An 18,800-nucleotide genomic window follows, 5' to 3' on the forward strand; every position below is an offset into this window, starting at 1 on the left:
CTCCTAGCTTGGAATGACAGCTGGCTTTAAAACGTAGAGGGTTTTTAAAGCTTCCTTGTGCCAGTGGTGAGCATGTAGTACTGAGAGGGAATCTGGCTTCCCCATGCCGGTGATTCTGTCTTTCATGCTTACCACCCATCAGATGGGGAAAGTGTGCCCTGCGTCTTGCTGCTTTCCCCAATATGATTGTCAGTGCAGCTGTTTGAGAGGCTGAAATTTGGATCACATCTGTTTGAGACCCATCGGTACCTTCTCGTGTAGACGGGGAGCATGTCCAAGAGGAGATTATTTGCCTTTCAAGATGGGGAGGGAGTCACTTGGAGGGGAAAATTTTGACTCCTTGACTCATGCACAGGTTGTATTCTACACCCAGGTAAGGTCTGCAGCAAGCTCTTGCAAAATCTGCTGCTGGAGAGAATTGTGTCTGGGATTTTCCACACATTAGAGTTCTTCTTATGACAGCAACCCCTGCTGCAATATGGTTGTGTGCAGGCGTCACCGGGCCCTCACCCCCATCTGCAGCCAGACGTGACTCTCAGCCAGCAAGTAGAACAGAAGGTTTATTGGCTCACAGGGACACAGGGTAGCACAGACTTTTCTTTACAGGAACCCGGAGCGGTCAGCACACTCCATCTTGGGGATAGGCAGACCCAGAGCCAGGGCTCTAGGCTCCTGCCCATCCCCCTCACCGCAAGGCAGCTAGACTCCCTTCTCCCTAAGCCAGCCGAAAAACTAACCTGTACACTCAGCAACTGGTCCGAGCCCTCTAGACAGCCCCACCTCCTCCTTTGTCCTGCTTCCCAGGCCCCAGGTGTTATCTGACTATCACTGGTTGCATCTTCCCCCTAGGATCAGGTGGCAGATCGGCCTGGGCCATTCCCTACATGCCTTCCCTCTGGAGTTCTCACCCCAGAATACCATCCCCTGCTGGATACCACACACACACACACACACACACTCACTCACGAGCAGCACAGGCAGTAGGACTCACTTCCAGCATTACAAAGAAAACAATGAATATAGTCCCCAGTATGTCACAGTGGTCAGGGCTCAACAAATCTACTTGCCCGTGGTGAATAGATTTCAGCTGCGTGCCCCGTTCATTCGCGGCATGCGCAATGCGGCTCTTGCGCATGTGCAGTACAGGGCTGGCGAGCGGTTTTTGCCGCCGTTCGTCAAGCCCCGACAATAATCATGCTCATCTGCTGCAGCAATTGCCACTGTTGGATGGAAACATACACCTGGGACTTTGAGTGGTATCTGCAACGATTTATTCTAGTTGTGGAAAGCGGCATTTTAAAAGAGGGACCGATGTAATGCAAATTGCAAAATGCCCAGGTTAAAAAAACAGCCCTGTCATTTGTATTCCTGTTTCTCTTTGGACTAGAAAACTCTCCTACATGTTCCAGAAACAAAACATGCTCACCAAAATGGCAGCAGCAGCATCTGCTGTGCCAAGTGGATGCAAGAGCTGGGTATGCCTTTCTGAAACTGGTTGTGGTTAGCTATAAGTTTTCACTGTGGTTCATCTCCTGACTGTATGGTTTTCTTTTTGGGATTGTAGGAGAAGATTCATGGCACCATTTGGCATGAAATCGATGATTTAAAGGCTTTCAAGGTGTTGGATCTGGAGGATTTTGAAAAAATGTTCTCTGCCTATCAAAGACACCAGGTAAGGGTGGGGCTTTTCCCCCAACACTGCAGGCCTTGCATTTCCTGAGACTTTGGATACAGGGGCGTTATTTCAGAATTTGGTAGAGGGGACTGACCCGTGCATGCCATTATGGTGTGGGACGAGAGAATGAGAGCATGGGAGGCAGATTGAGGACAGCGGCTTCAGCAGTGATACTGAGCATGCTCAGTACAAGCCAAGCGCCAAACCGGGGAAGGGAAAATCAACCTCATCTGCCCTCCCCCCATACACATTGTCTCTATCCAGGGGCTACCAAGGCACTGGAAAACTCTGCTTTTTTGGCAGATAACTTAATAGTTAGCTGACAGAAGCACTGTATCTAATTCCTATATAAAAGAAAGAAAATTAAATAAATATTGGACCCACTCAGTTCTAACACTAACATATTCTGACATCTTGTGGCAAGTCACTTAAGGGAAAATTGTTAGCCTTAAAATTTTAATATATATTCTTACTTTGTTACTAACTCTGTGGGAGGGGACTGGGTTCTGATGGATTACAGCAAGGGGGCACATACATTTCAGATCTATATAAAACAATCAGAATGGCATATTGGGCCAGATCAATGGTCCTTCTAGCCCTGTATCCTGTCTTCCAACAGCGGTCAATGCCAGGTGCTTCAGAAGTAATAAACAGAAGAGGCAATCATCATGATCCTTCCCATCACCCATTCCCAGCTTCTGGCAAACAGAGGCTAGGGACACCATTCCTGCCCATTCTGATTAGTAGCCACTGATGGACCTAACCTACATGAAAGTATTTAGTTCTTATTGAAACCCTGTTATGGTTTGAGCCTTTCCACCATCTCCTGGCAAAGAGTTCCACAAGTTGACTGTGAAAAAATAATTTATTTTGCTTGCTTTAGATCTGCTGCCTATACATTTAATTGGGTCAGCTTCTTGTATTATGTTAGTGAAGGAATGAATAACATTTCCTTATTCTATTTTTCCACACCATTCATGATTTTTTAGACTTCTAATATATCTCCCCACCACCACCACTACCCTTTAGTCATTTATTTTCAAAGCTGAAAAGTCAGAGTCTTCTTAATCTCTCCTCTGAAGGAAGCTGTTCCTTACTCCCTAATCATTTCTGTTGCCCTTTTTGTACCTTTTCCAAATCCAATAAATTTTTTATTTAGATGGGGTGACTAGGTCTCCATACAGTATTCAAGATGTGGGCATAGAATTACTTTATATAAGAGGCAATATGGTGTTTTGCCTTATGTATTCCTTTCCTAATAATTCCCAACATTCTGTTAGCTTTTTAGTTTTTAGACTGCCACTGCACACTGAATAGATGTTTTCAGGGAAGTATCACAGGGATTCTAAGATCTATTTCTTGAATGGTAACCACTATTTGAGAGCCCATCATATGTGTATCTATAGTTAGGATTATATTAGCCCATGTGGGTTACTTTGCACTTATCAACACTGAATTCCATCTGCCCTTATGTTGCCCCATCACCCAGTTTTGTGAGATCCCTTTGTAACTCTTTGCAGTCAGCTTTGGATTCATTGAAGTCATTATTCACCCCATTTCCAAGAACATTTAAATAAAGCAGCAGAGATTCAAATGCAAATCTCAGCAACACAACACTCATTCCTATTCTTTTTTTCCCCCCCTCATATCTTTTAAGTGAAGTACTGGCAATGTTTTCATGGGGTATGTCTACACTACCCCCCTAGTTCGAACTAGCGGGGGTAATGTAGTCATACGGAGTTGCAAATGAAGCCCGGGATTTGAATTTCCCGGGCTTCATTTGCATAAAGCCGGCCAGCGCCATTTTTAAATGCCGGCTAGTTCGGACCCCGTGCCTCGTGGAATGAGGTGTACAGCTAGTTTGGATTAGGAAGCCTAATCCGAACTAGCTTGTCCGTGCCGCGTGTAGCCGCGCGGCACGGGGTCCGAACTTGCCACCATTTAAAAATGGCGCCGGCCGGCTTTATGCAAATGAAGCCCGGGAAATTCAAATCCCGGGCTTCATTTGCAACTCCATATGACTACATTACCCCCCCTAGTTCGAACTAGGGGGGTAGTGTAGACATACCCATGATGATCTAATGATCCTTCAGTTGCTTGAATGCCCAGCCTTTTCTTATTCTTAATCTCCCTGCCCCTCCCTCTTTTTATAACAAATTCCCTGCTCCAAAGGCAAAGCTGCAAGCCGCTCAAACTATTGCAATTGACTTGCCTCTGGAGTCAGAGTATGACGCTTTAAGCAAATTTCAAGTATGAATTCTAGAGGTTCCAACGTCAGAAGGGGGGCTACCGTTAGGCTAAGACACATTTAGGGTGCATCCATACTGCACCGGAGCTCAAAATAAGATACACAATTTCACCGACACAAATTGCTAATCTTATTTCGAAATAGCTTATCATTTCGAAAAAACATGCTATTCCGAAACATCCTGTACTCCTCGTGGAATGAGAGAGATCGGAATAGTGAACCCATTATATTTTGAAATAATGGGCTTGCCGTGAGGACGTGGGATAGCTATTTCAGGATACTCTGGTATGTTAAAATAGCATTGCCATATAGACGTAGCCTTAGTGACTGAATGCAGTGTGGAGAGGGGACAAACAAGGCTACTCTGCTTGAGAGTCTGGTGCTCCCTAAAAGAGTCCAAGACTGGGGAGGTGGGTGAGGAACTGTTGACCAAAGTACAGCTTGCTGTTGCCTAGATATGTAATCCAAATGGACAGCCCTTGGAAACAACAGATCCCATCCGGTAATGTTTCAATTTGATCTGAGCAGCAGCTAGCTTCTGTAAAGCTCTTGAACTGGGTGGGGAACCTCAGGCCCAGGGACCGTATGCAGACCCTGACTTGCCTGGATCTGGCCCCTGTAAATCAGAGCTCCCCCTAGCATTGGGGAGCCCACGCTGGTGCTCCACCCCCCTCCTGCCCAACCACAGGGGTGGAGCACACAAAATCTACGAGTCTGTTAGCTAGGTTCTGGTGTGCAAGGGAAATGTGGGGAGTGTCTTTCTTCTTAGTTGGGGGTCCACGCCAGTGAGGGTGTTTTTGTTTTGTTTTGTTTTTGCTTCTCCCTTGTGTGCAGCCCTTGGCTGATTTTTCTGTGGGTCACTCCTGCTCTTGAACTTTGTATTCAGTGTTTCTAGTCTCTGTCCTTCTTTTTTTCTTCTTATTCATCCAGGGTAAAACTCTGGGCAGCTTCAGAATATTGAGCAATGTGACCAGAATTAGCTGTGTTTTGCTTTGTCTCTTCCCCTTCCCCCCCAACCAACATATTGGCCAATCTGGCTGAGTTACAGAACGTGTCTGAGTAACAGATTATAAGCAACATACTTTAACAGCAGCTATTCATTAGAAGGTCTTTTCTCCCCTCCTCCTATTCTTGGAAAGCAAGTCACCTGCAATCTGTCTGCTTCCCAGGAATAAGATTCAGCAGGAACAGCATAGTTTTTCTGCCCCCTTCTTATCACCAGATTTCTCTAGCATTTGGAATGTACTCAGGGAAACGTTCTTCCAGCACTAGAATCAGGCTATTGCTCCTGAGTTTGAAATCAGACACAGAAATGGTAACTAGAATCCATCTTGACATTTAAAAGTTGCCTCATATAGTGCCACAGAATTATTAATGGAGACTTAGCTGGCTTTGTCCTTTCTCACTCCTCTTTGTTTAATTTTTCCTCCAGTGTTAAATTATAACTATATTCAAATATCGTGCATAGTCTTATTTAATGGCACAAAATGAGGAGTTTAGTCGAGGCTTCCCTTTCCATTTTTATCCAGTACCACTGAATCCACACTAGATATCAGGCATTGGCAAATTGTTTCCAGTGAAGCAATGATTAGGCAAAATATCTCCAGCTGTCATAAAAACAGAGTGAGCAGAACTCTTCAAATTTACTTACCCCCTGGTTGTCTAGACAAGCATCCCAACTTTAAAGCTTCTGTGATTCCATTATAAGATTAAAATGTTGCACTTTATTCCTTATTCTACCTGTGCAAATATCTTGCCATTTCAATGGGGTTGCTAGGATTACCTACCAGAACTCTTGTAATCTTGGGATGTTCAGAATATGCAGATTATTTGCATGAGGAAAAACCCCAAAATATCCCCTAAGGTATTTGCTCCTCAGTAAGAATCCCATTGACTAAGTCTAAAGTACATTGAATTCGTTCCTTGTCCAATGCTGATTGTAGGCATTTATAGAAAGCACAGCTGGTGGGGGGGAACCCTGGACATCACCAAAGTTGCCTTATGTATGTGTTAGCAGCCATAATAGCAGTAGGACCCTATCCCAGTGCAGTGGTATTGCATCAAACCATGACATCAAGAAGTAAGTACTGGAGCTTCATTGCTAGGAAAGGCTTTCCAAAATCTTGCCTTCTTTGGGCCTCAAAATGGAAAGCCAAAGCTGTCCTTGTCTGCCAACTCTTAGTTAGAAACATAATATTTATGGCTGCATTACCAACCACTGAAAAGCAGTTGGCCTGTTCCACCATAATCTAACCTGACCTTAACCCCTCCCTACTGGAATGGAGCCATCCTCTGAGTGTGACCTCCAGGAGTTTCAGAATGGTCTTTTTGATCCTTATAAAACTATTATAGTGCTTTATAACAATAGCCCCAGACACTGCAGCATCACTGATGTAAGATATACTAGTGTAGAATACCGGAGTATGTTTTTGTACTAAAGGTTATAGACTATATTCCAGCTCTGGGTTCAGTTTTATACATTTTTCTTTTAGTACTAGCCAATTAGCCCATCATAAGGCGGGATTTTCAGGTCTCTCCTCCACGTCGGTCTTCTCTCCTGAGCCTCCGGTCTCTCGCTCCGTCTCTCTCTCCTCCTCCACCTACCGCCTCCCCCCTCTCTCTTTCTCTTCTCCTCAGGGCCGGCCTGAGCCCTTTTGGTGCCCTGGGCCCGGGCGTGTGGCGCCGCCCCTGGGCGCATGCGCAAGCCCACCCCCGGGGCACACGGCGCATGTGAGCACTGGCCACAGCTGCTGTTGTGCAGCCCAGGGCCCGCCCCCAGGACACATGGCGCATATGTGCACTGGCCACAGCTGCTGGTGCGCAGCCCGTGGCCCACCCCCGGGGCGCACACCACATGTGCGGTGCAGCCCAGCCCAGCCAGCACTGCTACCGCACGCGCCAGGCCATGCATGGCCCCATGGCCATAGGGGCAAGGGCGCTGCTTTCCGGCACCGTGGGGCCGGCGCTGCGGGAGCCGGGCATGCAGCTCCTGATGGCAGCTGGAAGGGATGCCGCGCGCCCCTTACAGCTGCCATCAGGCGCCCCCATGGGTTGGTGCCCTGGGCAGCTGCCCGGCTCGCCCATGCCTCCGTCTGGCCCTGCTTCTCCTCCCCCTCCTGCCTCTGTCTCTGTCTCTCTCTTTCTCTTCTCCTTCCCCTCCTGCCTCTCACTCAGGGGATCGTGGCACCCAAACGGCTGTTTGGGCTCCGCGTTCCGCATGCTGCATGGGGAGCACGGAGCCCAAATGGTCGCTTGCACCACTTTCTCCCACGTGGCGGCCTGGCTGAGCAGCACAAAAGTCAGCTAAGTGCCCCTGTGGGAGGCGAAGGGGGGTGGGGCGGTGACGTTCACAGCCAGGAGGTAGGGCTGGAGCCACTATCTCACCGCACGTCACCACCCCGTCCCCCTTTGCCTCCCGCTGTGGCGCTCGGCTGATTTCTGCGCCATTTAGCCTGGCCGCCACGGGGGAGCCTGAACAGCCGCTTGCTCCCCCGCGGTGGCCCGGCTGAGTGGCGCAGAAGTCAGCAGAGCACCACGGTGGGAGGCGAAGGGGGGCAGGGTGGCGACATTCATGGCCAGGGGGCAGGGCCTGGAGCTGCTGTCACGCCGCACGTCACTGTCCCACCCCGCTTTGCCTTCTGCCATGGCACTCGGCTGACTACTGCACCACTCAGCAGGGCCACTGAGGAGGGCCAAGTGGCTGTTTGGGCTCCCCTACGGCAGCCTGGCTGAGCGGCGCAGAAGTCAGCCAAGTGCCACGGCGGGAGGAGAAGGGGGGCAGGGCAGTGACGTACATGGCCAGGCCCTGCCTCCTGGCCATGTAAATCACCGCCCCATTCCCTTCCTCTCCCGCCGTGGCGCTCAGCTGACTTCTGCACCGCTCAGCCAAGCTGCCGCAGGGGAGCAAGCGGCACAAGTGACCGTTTGGGCCCCGCTCTTCCCATGCAGCACAGCAGGAAGCAACAGCGCCACCCAGAGGGAACCGCCAGCATTTCACAGACATTGGGCCACTATATATATGATTCCTTTGTTGTTCCTTTAAGTAATACTTCCTTTTTCACCTATATGCATCCCAATGCAAACTGGATTCCAATCAAGAACCCTTGTAGGTTTTTAAAACCAACCAACCGAAGTTCCTCATGAATTAAAATCTGATAAGAACTTTTCCAGTTAATTCACACTTGGTCTTTTCTTCTCTTTTACTGTTAGGAATGCTCCACTCTGGCCAACTATGTGTTTACTCTGGGTTCATGACTTTTACATTTCATCCAAATATCTATAAAGAAAAATGTCAAAGCAAATCGCAGAAAGTGAGCGTATAAATAAGGCATTTCTTTCTTTTACTGCTACTAACATGGTCTTAATATTTTTCCAGTTTCATTTTTTAAACTGCTTCTTGATTTTTTAAAGACAAAAGGATCTGTTCTCCCCTCCCTTGGCACATGTATCTCCTGCAGGAAGTGTAGGCAGCAGCGGTGTTGCATCCAGTAGATGAGCATGCACTGAGAGTCGGGTCTGTTGGACTCGTCTTCTGATTCTGTCACTGACTGTATGATGTTGACTAAATCACTTGAGCTCTCCTTGTCTTAGATTGCCTATCTATAAAATGGGGATAATACTAACTGCAGAAGGGTTTTAATTATTATTAATTATTTAATTATTATCATGCACTTTAATTATTGAGTAGTTTGTAAAGTGCCTTCAGATCCTTAGATGGGAGTTGCTCTAGAAGCATAATGAGTTATGATTAATAATGGGAGGCTGTGTGCAGGTATGAGGACAGGAGAACAGAGCCTGGAGTGTTAACCTTGGCAGCTCTTTTGATAAGGACTGTGGCCTATTTTTAAAGGTATTGAGGTGCGTGTTGCTCCACTCAATGTGTCAAGGTCCAAGTGCCACTGACTTTCAATGAGCAGAGCAATGCATTTCACAATCTAGGCCTATGTTACTTGCAAATCATTGTATTCTCTTAGAAAGCAGTGTATGGCTAAAATCTGCCTCTTTGTTAAACTTGATATCTTTATCTCCATGGCTAATGTTTGGCATGTTTCCTTCTCTGTTATTTGCGGCTGCTGCCTGCATAGGACCTGCTAACTAACCCCTCCTCCTGTAAGCAGGTGAGTACCACTGTCTGGTCCCTAAAAACAAATGGTTGGCTTGCAAGATTCTACTACTACAGCATGCAGACCAAAGACAAACACAGCCCCATGCAAATAAGGGGCTGTGTGCTCCTCTAGTGAATAATTTTCACAAGCTCCTGCCTGGGTGAGGAGGAAGTACAAGAAACCTCCATACTTGCATTCATCTGGGGTGGAAGGAAGCTGAATATAAGCAACATCCTTCCACTCAACTGTGACAAATGTGGTCTCTGGTTTCCACTGCCAGGTGATTACATCATAGGTACCCCCTCAGTGCGGCTTGCTCTTTTTGGTCCCCTTGTTGACTTGTTTTTTAGCAGAGAAGCAAGGACCAAATGGAACACAGAATGTGAACTCCTCCTCCACCTTGGCAATGCTTTCTGCCGTTCAGTGTGGGAGGCACTATGGGGAAAATTTACACTGCCCTGCCCACACCCAGATTGGAGAAGATTTCAGTAGCCAGGCCTGTCCCTTCATGTCCTTTTCACCAGCTGCAAGATAGTAACATGAAAAATGTCTGTCTGTGGGGCAGGAAGAAGATGCTCAGGCTTGAACTGGAGAGAAAGTGCCAGGTCATTCAACAGTGACCCTTTAGGGCAATTGAAGAGAGAGAAGTAGACTGGAGAGGAGTCTGGTTCAACCCGCTTTATTTGGGAGTCTTGTAGTCCTCAAAGACCAGGAGGGAGAGACGGAAGGAAGTGTGTGCGCATGCAGTGAAGTTCCGGCTCACTCATGACACTACAGCCACCTTACATTAAAGCAAAGCAGAGAACACGTCAGAGGAAGGCATAGCTTTCAAAAGAGGCTTCTGCAGTTCAGTCCCTGCTGTCCTATAGTGAATCCTCGTCACCAGCTCTCTGGGAAATGCACTTCCCATAAAGTCCTATTAGAACCTCAGCCACTGGGTCAATATTTTCCAGCATGTTAAGGGACAACAAGGGATGAGACAAGGCAAGTTTCTTAGGTTGGGATTTTCACACGAGCCAAAGGGAAATTTTCCCAGTGGGAGCCTTATTCTTATGGCCAACTGTAACATAGATACCCCAGTAATTTCTCTGCCATGTGAGCGTGCTCACTGGGGCCTTTCATGTAGTTTGCAGATGAAACATTTTAAAAAGGTCTGTTCTAGACATGCCTGTACAGAGCTTCTGTTAACCATATTCAGAGTCACTCAAGCCCTTTGAGAGGAGAACAGACTCTATCTTTGTGTCTCCATTACTAGCAGACAGTGACAAGTGCAGGGAGCTGGTTGCAGTTCTCTTATCCTCTTATTCTCTTATCAGCTATCAGGCAGAAGCTAGAGCTGCCCCCAAGGAGAGCTACTCTGCTGCTGGCGTATGCTCCCTAGCAGCCCTGATTCCAGTGGAGAATGAGAGCAAGTGCTGATCTGCTCCAGCATGCCCCTTCCTGCCTCTGACTCATCCCTTTCCTTTTCCTTATGCTGGGGTCTGGAGGCACCTGACATAAGAGATGGTTATGCTGCCTCTGCTAGCATCCCCCGTGGAGATTCCCCTAAGAGGGAATTCTCCAGGGTCAGTGTCTGGCCCTCCCTGTTCTGGAGAATCTGACTGAGACAGCACAGAGGCATGTTCCTGCGGAACAGCCACGTGGGTTTGGTCCACATTTTTGTGTGGCGAGTACGACCGACTGACTCCAGGGATCCTGTTCATCATGTCGTTCCTCTGTGGCTTTTTGGCATCTCTCACTCCATGGGAATTTGGCAGGCCTGTGTTCCAATGGTGAACTCGATAGATAAGAGACAATATATAAGGACTCTTGCCCAGCTGTCTCCAGCTGGGATGCAACCTTTCCATACGACTGGGTAATCTCTACTGTGTTCCTGGGGATACACACACACATGTGCATTGCACTATAATGCACCTGGTTCTGTTATCAGACTGGTTTTTATACCAGTATAACTCTGTTGATGGAGTTAGTCCTGACTTACATGGGAATGAGATCATAGTCAGGCCCAAAGCCTTGAAAGCTGGGCTGGCCCTGCACAGTTAGTGATCGGCATTTGTTTGACTGGTGAATTGGAGTGAAAATCGGTCTACCTGAGTCCTTCCTGCTCTAGAAGTTGATTTCTGGCACTTCCTATCTCCTATTCTGCTTCCTAAATGGATCTCCCCACAAATTCCACCCTAGCGGGTTAGGCTAGGCTCTTGCTTAGTACACTTGGTTTGTTCTGTGGATGTGGGCTAGTGAGAAGAGGAATTAAAAACAGGGCATTGATTATTTTTTCTCCCTGGTTATTTACAGAAAGAGATGGGGTCAACTGAGGACTTATATTTGTCCACACGAAAGGTTAAAGAGCTTTCTGTTATTGATGGCCGAAGGGCTCAGAATTGTGTCATTCTCCTCTCCAAGTAAGTATAGTAGCTGTGAATTCACTGTGTATAAAGATAAAGCATGGTTAATGTGTATAAAGATAAAGACAGACCCAACACACAGACACCCAAATGCTCACTGAGATCAGCTCATGGACACTACACATGCACACAGATGAGATATAAGCACCCTACTTAATTGGAATTGCATCTGTTCCTGGAGACCTGAATGTATGTATTTACACCTAGCCACCCAAAATACAGGCACCCCACAGATAGACTCTCAACTGCAATAAACACACATAAGCAAGTGTATATGGCCATTGGGCAATCAAATAGTACACGGGCTGACCCATAATGATGTAAACTGTGCTCCATATATGTCATTTGGAAGCACTTTTTCTGTCACACTCTTCTTTGCATATTGCTCAGAGGAACCCCTGAGGAGTACATCAGATCTCTGAGGCTCCTGTATAGCCAGGGTGGTTTTCTCCAGCCCTTTTGCATTCTTGCCTTTGTGAGGAAGGCAGTGAAAACCACTCTGGGACCCAAACTGACTCTCTTGGGCACGTGGGTTATATTGTATGGTGATAGGGAAGGATCCCAGGATGGGAGCCCTTATTTGTGTTGTCAATAAGAGGTTTGGGGGGGGTTCCACATCTTTCTTTAACTGTCACCCAGTTAAAGGCATCAGCATGAAGCTGTCTCCATAGACTGATTTTGCGTCTCTATCAAAAGAACAAGGACAGTCTGAGGCACTAGTTTTCCCACACAGCCCTGGTTGTGCCCAGCTCAAGTCCTTCACCTCTGACCTGGGGGAATTCTGTGAAAGAGTAAGAAGGGCTTTTGTCTTCTCTTCTCCAACTGCTAGCAAATGGGCCTTGGAATGGTTTTGAGATGTGGACACGTATTCTAGGAATTAGGCTTCAACCATCAGCTCACTTCACATGGGCCACCGAACCATCAAATGAACATGACCTTTTAGTGGCTACTGATCTAGACTGGATTCAAACTGGGCATCCTCTCGAGGTCCCTTCCAGTTCTATGATTACCAACAACCCAAGTTAACTGGTGCCCACAGCAAGACATTCAGCTTTAGTAGAGGGGCCACAGACTGAATGAATCATGGAAAATGAAGTCTCCTTTCTTTCTTTGGGGAGACCAGATTTGAGCCTAATTAGTGATGAAGTAATGGGGGGACTTAAAGTATCATCTGTGCAACTAGGAAACACGCATCTCCAAGGCTATCGACCCAGCATTTTTATGTGCATTAAATAGCCTAGAAAATTAAAACTTTATCATGGACAATGGGAGCTTTCCCTGAGTAAAGGCTGAGTAGGGGCATAACACTTTGGCCCATAATTATTTTATTTAGAATTCACAGCTCCATAATTCCCTCTCAACCTCACAATACCCATCTAAGACAAAAGAAGCAGAAATCCTTGGGCAAAAGCTTCCTTTAAATTCATGCCTCCATGCTCCATGGACTATAGACAGATTTACTTCTAAGTGCAGTGTGCAACTTTTTTGGGTTGGTTGCAAACAATAATTAAAAGGGATTTTATCGTGCTTTTGCTGCTTCCTTCCTTCCCTTTTCTCCTTCCCTTCTGACCTCCACCAAGCCTTTGAAGGTGAAATGCTCCAATCATGGAAGGGGCTTGACATTCATGGGCATGTTGCTTTCCCTGACCTCTTTGCAATGCATCTTATGCACACACATGCCCACACAATAAGAGTGCATTTGTGAAACCCTAAAATCCAGAGTTGCAGATCCAATTCTCAGATTGCTGCATTACTTTCCAACAGCTGTTTCCAATTGGCTGTAACTGTACATACATCCCTGTAGTTTATTCCTCCTTTGTTTACACTAAACTGTCGTCTCCTTTAAAGTAAAAGAGCTGTATGAGGGTTTTTTCCACTGCTCGAATGATTTTGTTTTACTAACACTGTTCGAAAGGGTCAGGCAGAGCTCATATTTCATAGGGCCCAGCAAGCCAAATCCTAGCTGGAATGAGAAATAGTCCTCTCTCTCATATTTAACAAGGCTGTGGCAGAAGGAATTAATTGGGCTAAATTAAAGGGGATGAAAATTAGAATGCTGGGTCATTTGTGTTGACATGGAAATTGGTTGATAAATGTCTTTAGGGGCAACCTTCCTCCTCATCCTCTTCCTTGTGGAAAGGGTTTCTGGATTTGTTTTCTTCAGCCATTTACCTTTGCTGTAATTTTGGAGCTTTCTCCAGTGTGGCGGGTGCAGCATTCTTCATGTTGTGGAGCCTAATGAGTCTAGATCTAAGCCCCAGTCCATGTCACTCAGCTATAAGCCAACTGCAGAGGGCTCAGATAAACATCCAAAACTCTGGTCTGAATGTTTCACAATGTCAGTTCCTCACAGTACTTCCGGTGCATCCTGTTTGAGCCAGGTCATGGGACCCACTTTCTGTGATGTGTTCTGGCTCCCAGAAGGTCCAAAACTAGCTTCTTTTGTGGTGTTTCTGACACGCACCATCAAATATCAGCCTCCCTCATGATATTCCTTATATCCCCAGAGGTCTGAGATAGGATTTCTGTGGCCTGAAACATCAACTCTGCATCTCTTTTCAGTTCTCAGCTGAAAATTCCTCTGCTCTCCTTTGTCTATACCTCTTCTCTCTGTGTCTGTTCCTGGCATTAGGATTTCCTGATTTAATATGGTGGCTTTTCACAGTTCCATGTAGTGTTTGCCCTGTGTAGTTAGAGGACTTATATTGCTTATCTCTGTAAATCAGTGTGGACATGGGCAGTTTGTATGAAAACCGTTATTTACAGTAAGTATTGTACTGAAAGCTTGTACTTGTGGGCCACTCTACAACTGGCTTGCTGAGGGCCTGGCAAAGACTGTTACATTGGGACTATTGCATGCAAGTGGGCCAAGGAAGGGAGTGATTCTAAGGGTGTAAGTTCCAACTCAACCCAAATGTCTACCCTTTGCAATTTTTAGCCCTGCAGCCTGTGTTCTGTGAGCACACATCAGCTGTCCCAGCTATGGCTATGCAATGCACCTTCCAAGGGGTTGAGTATCACACCAGTCTGCCACATGGTACTCACTGCCTTCTCGGCACTTGTCTACAACCCCTTCAGATATCAAGGGGACTGGGTATGGAACCACTGCCCATACAGCACTCCTAGCCCTGACCCTCTGCCATGGCAACCAAATCACCCAGGAGTAATGGCAGCATCTCTCTTCAGCTCTTAAGCAGGGAACAGGTGGAGTGACCATCTTCCTGGGATGAAGTAATTAACCTCTGTCTGGACACAGTTCATTGGAGCCCAGTGAAGTTTGTCTGTAAGCAAAGTGCAGTGAAAACATTTAGCACTTTCTCTCCATGTAATTGGAAAGGTTCGTCGGCACACAGGAGTTGCACTGACTTAATGCAAGATATGATATTGAACCAGTGCAGCTGTATGTGTGGACACTTATACCAGCGTTGTATCACTTTAGCTTATACCAGTGTATTCTAGGGATTGCTTGGGGGATCAATAATGGGATGTGGCCACCAGATCAAATCCAGCCCAGTGTAGCAATGAATAGGAGGCACTATTATCAAATGGCTGCATGGTGGCTGTATGAAGTATGCTGTGGGCCGTATTCCCTATAAGCTGTGCATTTGCGCGGCCACTCAAGAGAGATTCAGAAGCCGGTCAGCTGATTAGCAGAGCATTCACAGCTAGGTTTTGTGTTTCTACTTGTGGTGCACAATTTCACATGCCTTGGTGCACATAACAAAACGTATTCTGCAAATGGACGGAAGAAGTTAGAGGGAACATTGGTTGTGGGGCTGGGGAGAGGTGTTAATCCATTGTCTTTAAGGCTAATATCCACACTCCCAAAACATGTAATGTATCAGCCTTTATGGAAGTTTCAGATGGGCCATGGAGCCTGAGGTTCAGTGGGGCATTTGCTAATGTATATGTAGAGAAGGAGTTCAGTGCTGATATGCCTAGTCTGTGTGTAAACAGAAATTGTGGCCTTCAGGGCTGCCATTCCCAGTCCCTGTCACAAGAACTGCAATCCTTTTGGAAAAGACAAATGGTCTTCATCAAAGATGAGAGATTTCTGGGTGGGAATGACAGCTTATTGGTAGGAAAATGTAGCATACTTGAATAACTTCATGGTACACTGGCAGTGGGATAAAGCTGAGCAAGACCTAAGAATGCCTGCCCAGGAGTGAAGCAGTAAACTAGTTGCTCTTTCCTTTCTGGAGAGAGTTAGCTAAAGAGTGATGGGAATACTGTGTGGGTCTTGCTGTGGAAGGGGAGGAGGTAACCCCAGCTTGAATCAATGGATATCTTTAAGGAAGAAAAATGAGAAAGTGCTGGATGTCAGTAAGGGAGATTGATGCAAAACTATGGCGTGTCTCCCAGGCATTTTCCCAGTTGGGCAGACATCTTTCTCTGCAAACAATAAGCCACTTGATGTCTGCAAGTGAAGCTGGCATTAAATCAGCCGAGGTGTCCTGGGGAAGGTTGGTGATGAATGACTCTGTAGAGTCAATAGGGATTATTTATGTGTCCAGAGGGGATGGAGGGAAAGAAGCTAAGTACCATATTAGAAGCTATTTGGTAATTGTTCCGTTTTAATGCCACTGGAAGAAGTCACAAGCAATTGGGTCTCCTTGCTCCACCACTCGAGGCTGTGGGGAGAGAAGAGGGTGGGATTGCTTCCAGTGCTCTTTAGGTGCTTTTCCATCTTTTCCAAGTCTGGGGCAGGAATGAATGTAGGTTTGGACATTATTTGCACTATAGACAAGGTCTATTGTAGCTGAAGAAGAGGGTGCTGCATACACTTTTAAGTCCCGTCACCAACTGGGTTTGAGGCCAGGATCTCTGTTGTCATTGAAGATATATGAAGTAGAGAAGACACAGCTGGAATTACACATGCCATTTGGAGTCTAGAGGACTGTGGCAGTTGGATAAATAATCTTTGGCTCTGCAGCTCTCCACTGATGTTGGAGAACAGCTTTCCAAAGCTGAACAGTAATTTCTACAGTGTCACTTTTTGGGACATAATTACACTTTAATTTGGCGTCACGCCGGGGAAAGCAATATTCAAAATGGAAAGATTTTACGCATCTGCTTTAGGTTCCTATTTAATCAGTTCACCTGTTTCTGTTTAAAAGCTGCACATCTGTTTCACGTTACTGTGGACAATTTTCAGATCTATGGCAGGGCTGATTGGGAGTATTTAAAATATAACAAGACTTGTTTGATTAACAACTCTTTGGGCCAGTCGTTTAGCTGGGCTCTAAGGCTACGTCTAGACTACATCCCTCTGTCGGCAGAGGGATGTAAATGAAACACTTCGAAAGAGCAAATGAAGCGGGGATTTAAATATCCTACGCTTTATTTGCATAATCACGTAATGGCGCTCTTTCAAAAAAGCACTATTTCGAAATTGAAACCACAGTCTAGATGGTTTATAAGATCTTTTGAAAAAGCGCCCCGATTTTGAAAGACCACGTCTAGACTGCGGTTTCAATTTCAAAATCGCACTTTTTCAAAAGAGCACCATTATGTGATTATGCAAATGAAACATGAGATATTTAAATCCTGGCTTCATTTGCTCTTTCAAAATGCTTCATTTACATCCCTCTGCCGACAGTGGGATGTAGTCTAGACACACCCTAACTGTGGGACTGTGCTGTTGACATTTCCAGAATGACAAGCAGTTACTGACCCCAATAGAAAAATAAACCCCATTTAGATGAGCTCCTTCTATCAGATTTAATATAGTCTGGGATGCCCACCTGCTGGCTTCATGACTCCATTGCAGACTTGCAAGTGACCAAATTCAGTTGTCTCCCTGCAGATGAGTGGTCAAGCTTTCTGGCACTTTCAAACACAGACCAGTGCCTGTCATTGGGCCCGGATGCACTCAAGGAATAGGTGGTTTTAGACCCGGGGGTCTGTTTGGAGCTCTCAAATATTTTTGAACAAAAGATGCATGAACTGATCTGGGGGCCGGTGAAAGGTGCCAGGCCAATGGGGTCTTCAGTTAGGCTGCAGGGCAGGTAACCAGCAGCAGCATGAACTTCCCCCATTGTCCTTGCCAATGTACCTCAAACCTGTCTTTTCTGGTTTGGGCCCCTTGTTGAAACTGGTACCAGGTGGAGACAATGGTCTAGGGTAGTAAAGGCTATGTTTTACCATATCCTCTCAGCCTGAATTGTTTCTCTTCTAGGTCAAGGGGGAAATGGGAGCAAAGTTAGGTTTCATGTGAGAGCACAGTATGTGTATGTCTCCTCTGATACATAAAATGACACCTACCTCCTGCAGAGAGCAGACTCCTAGAAATGTTGAAGTGCAGTCCCAAGAAAAACAAAGCCATGCCATTTACGTAGCTACAGTGTGTGTGCGTTTCTACTAGGAAATAGGCAGAGACCCACCAAATCATTTCCCCTTAGGCTCTTCAGCCATCAGATTGTAACAAGTTTTAATCACTAGCAAGCTCATAGACTCACAGAAACCGATTGATTTTGAGGGCAGAATGAGTCAGACTATTAGATCATATAGTCAGATTTGTATGTTAATGAAGGCCATAGAATTTCAGCCAGTTCCCCCTATGTTAAGTTGAGCTTGAGTCAACCTGGTAACCTAGGAGTAACATGTTTTTTTCCAACCTTTCATTTAATCCTCCCATCACTTCCAACTCTGGCTTAATTGTATCCTTCTATGGATATCTAGTTTCCTTATTTTTGGGCTGTCAGTTGGTTCTGTGCACCAGTTCTACCTATAGCTTAATTTCTAAAACAGACTAGATGAATAGTTGGGAACAGCATAGCTGAAGCTAGTTAGGAGGCATAATTTTTAAAAAGCTTTTGGATGACTATTGATTCATATTTTAATTTCCAGCAGCTTATTATATTGGGCAACATTAAAATGATTTAAATTTCTCAGATTTAGTAATAGTTCCTGTCTGTAAAAATAAAGCATTTACATTTGTTTTGCATAGCTCCAAAAATGCAATCACATCCAAATGGCAATAGCAGCATGAAATGCTACCGTGGTGTTTCTCAGCATTGACGACAAAAACATTCTGCTGCCTTCATCAACCCCATGACTCATTTATTTTTGCTTTCCCTCCCCCGCTAACTGTTAAGTAATGCATCGATTTTGGAAAGTCAGTGAAGACTGAAGTCCTTGCTGCACAAAAGTTTCTCTTCTTCTCCCATCCCTGCCTAGCCTGTAGAGTTCACCACGATGTAGAGACGTTTTTGGGGAGTAAGATAGCAGCGCCTTTTGTGCTTCATTCCAGCTTGAAATAGTCAATGAGGGTGTTAAATGTGTGTGGACAGCTGTTCACTAAGAACTGGATTGTGAACCAGGCCCATTTCAGACAAGGCAGATGGCAGCCATTAAGACAGCAACAA

At 46.0% G+C, this 18,800-nt stretch overlaps 1 protein-coding gene across 5 annotated transcripts in view; it reads left to right on the plus strand.

The window, feature by feature from the left end:
- DAAM2 (dishevelled associated activator of morphogenesis 2) overlaps positions 1-18,800 on the plus strand; it is a 371,485-nt gene that overhangs the window by 299,259 nt on the left and 53,426 nt on the right. For 4 of the 5 annotated variants that reach the window (XM_089777421.1, XM_075925085.2, XM_006131756.5 and 1 more), the window contains 3 exons: positions 1,565-1,672; positions 9,008-9,040; positions 11,324-11,430. In XM_089777421.1, the coding sequence (XP_089633547.1) occupies positions 1,565-1,672; positions 9,008-9,040; positions 11,324-11,430 (248 nt within the window). The remainder of the gene's footprint in view (positions 1-1,564; positions 1,673-9,007; positions 9,041-11,323; positions 11,431-18,800) is intronic. The other variant, XM_006131757.5, reaches the window with a different exon arrangement.

The sequence above is a fragment of the Pelodiscus sinensis genome, chromosome 3 (assembly GCF_052426305.1).
Source record: "Pelodiscus sinensis isolate ZL-2025 chromosome 3, ASM5242630v1, whole genome shotgun sequence".
NCBI lineage: Eukaryota > Metazoa > Chordata > Testudines > Trionychidae > Pelodiscus > Pelodiscus sinensis.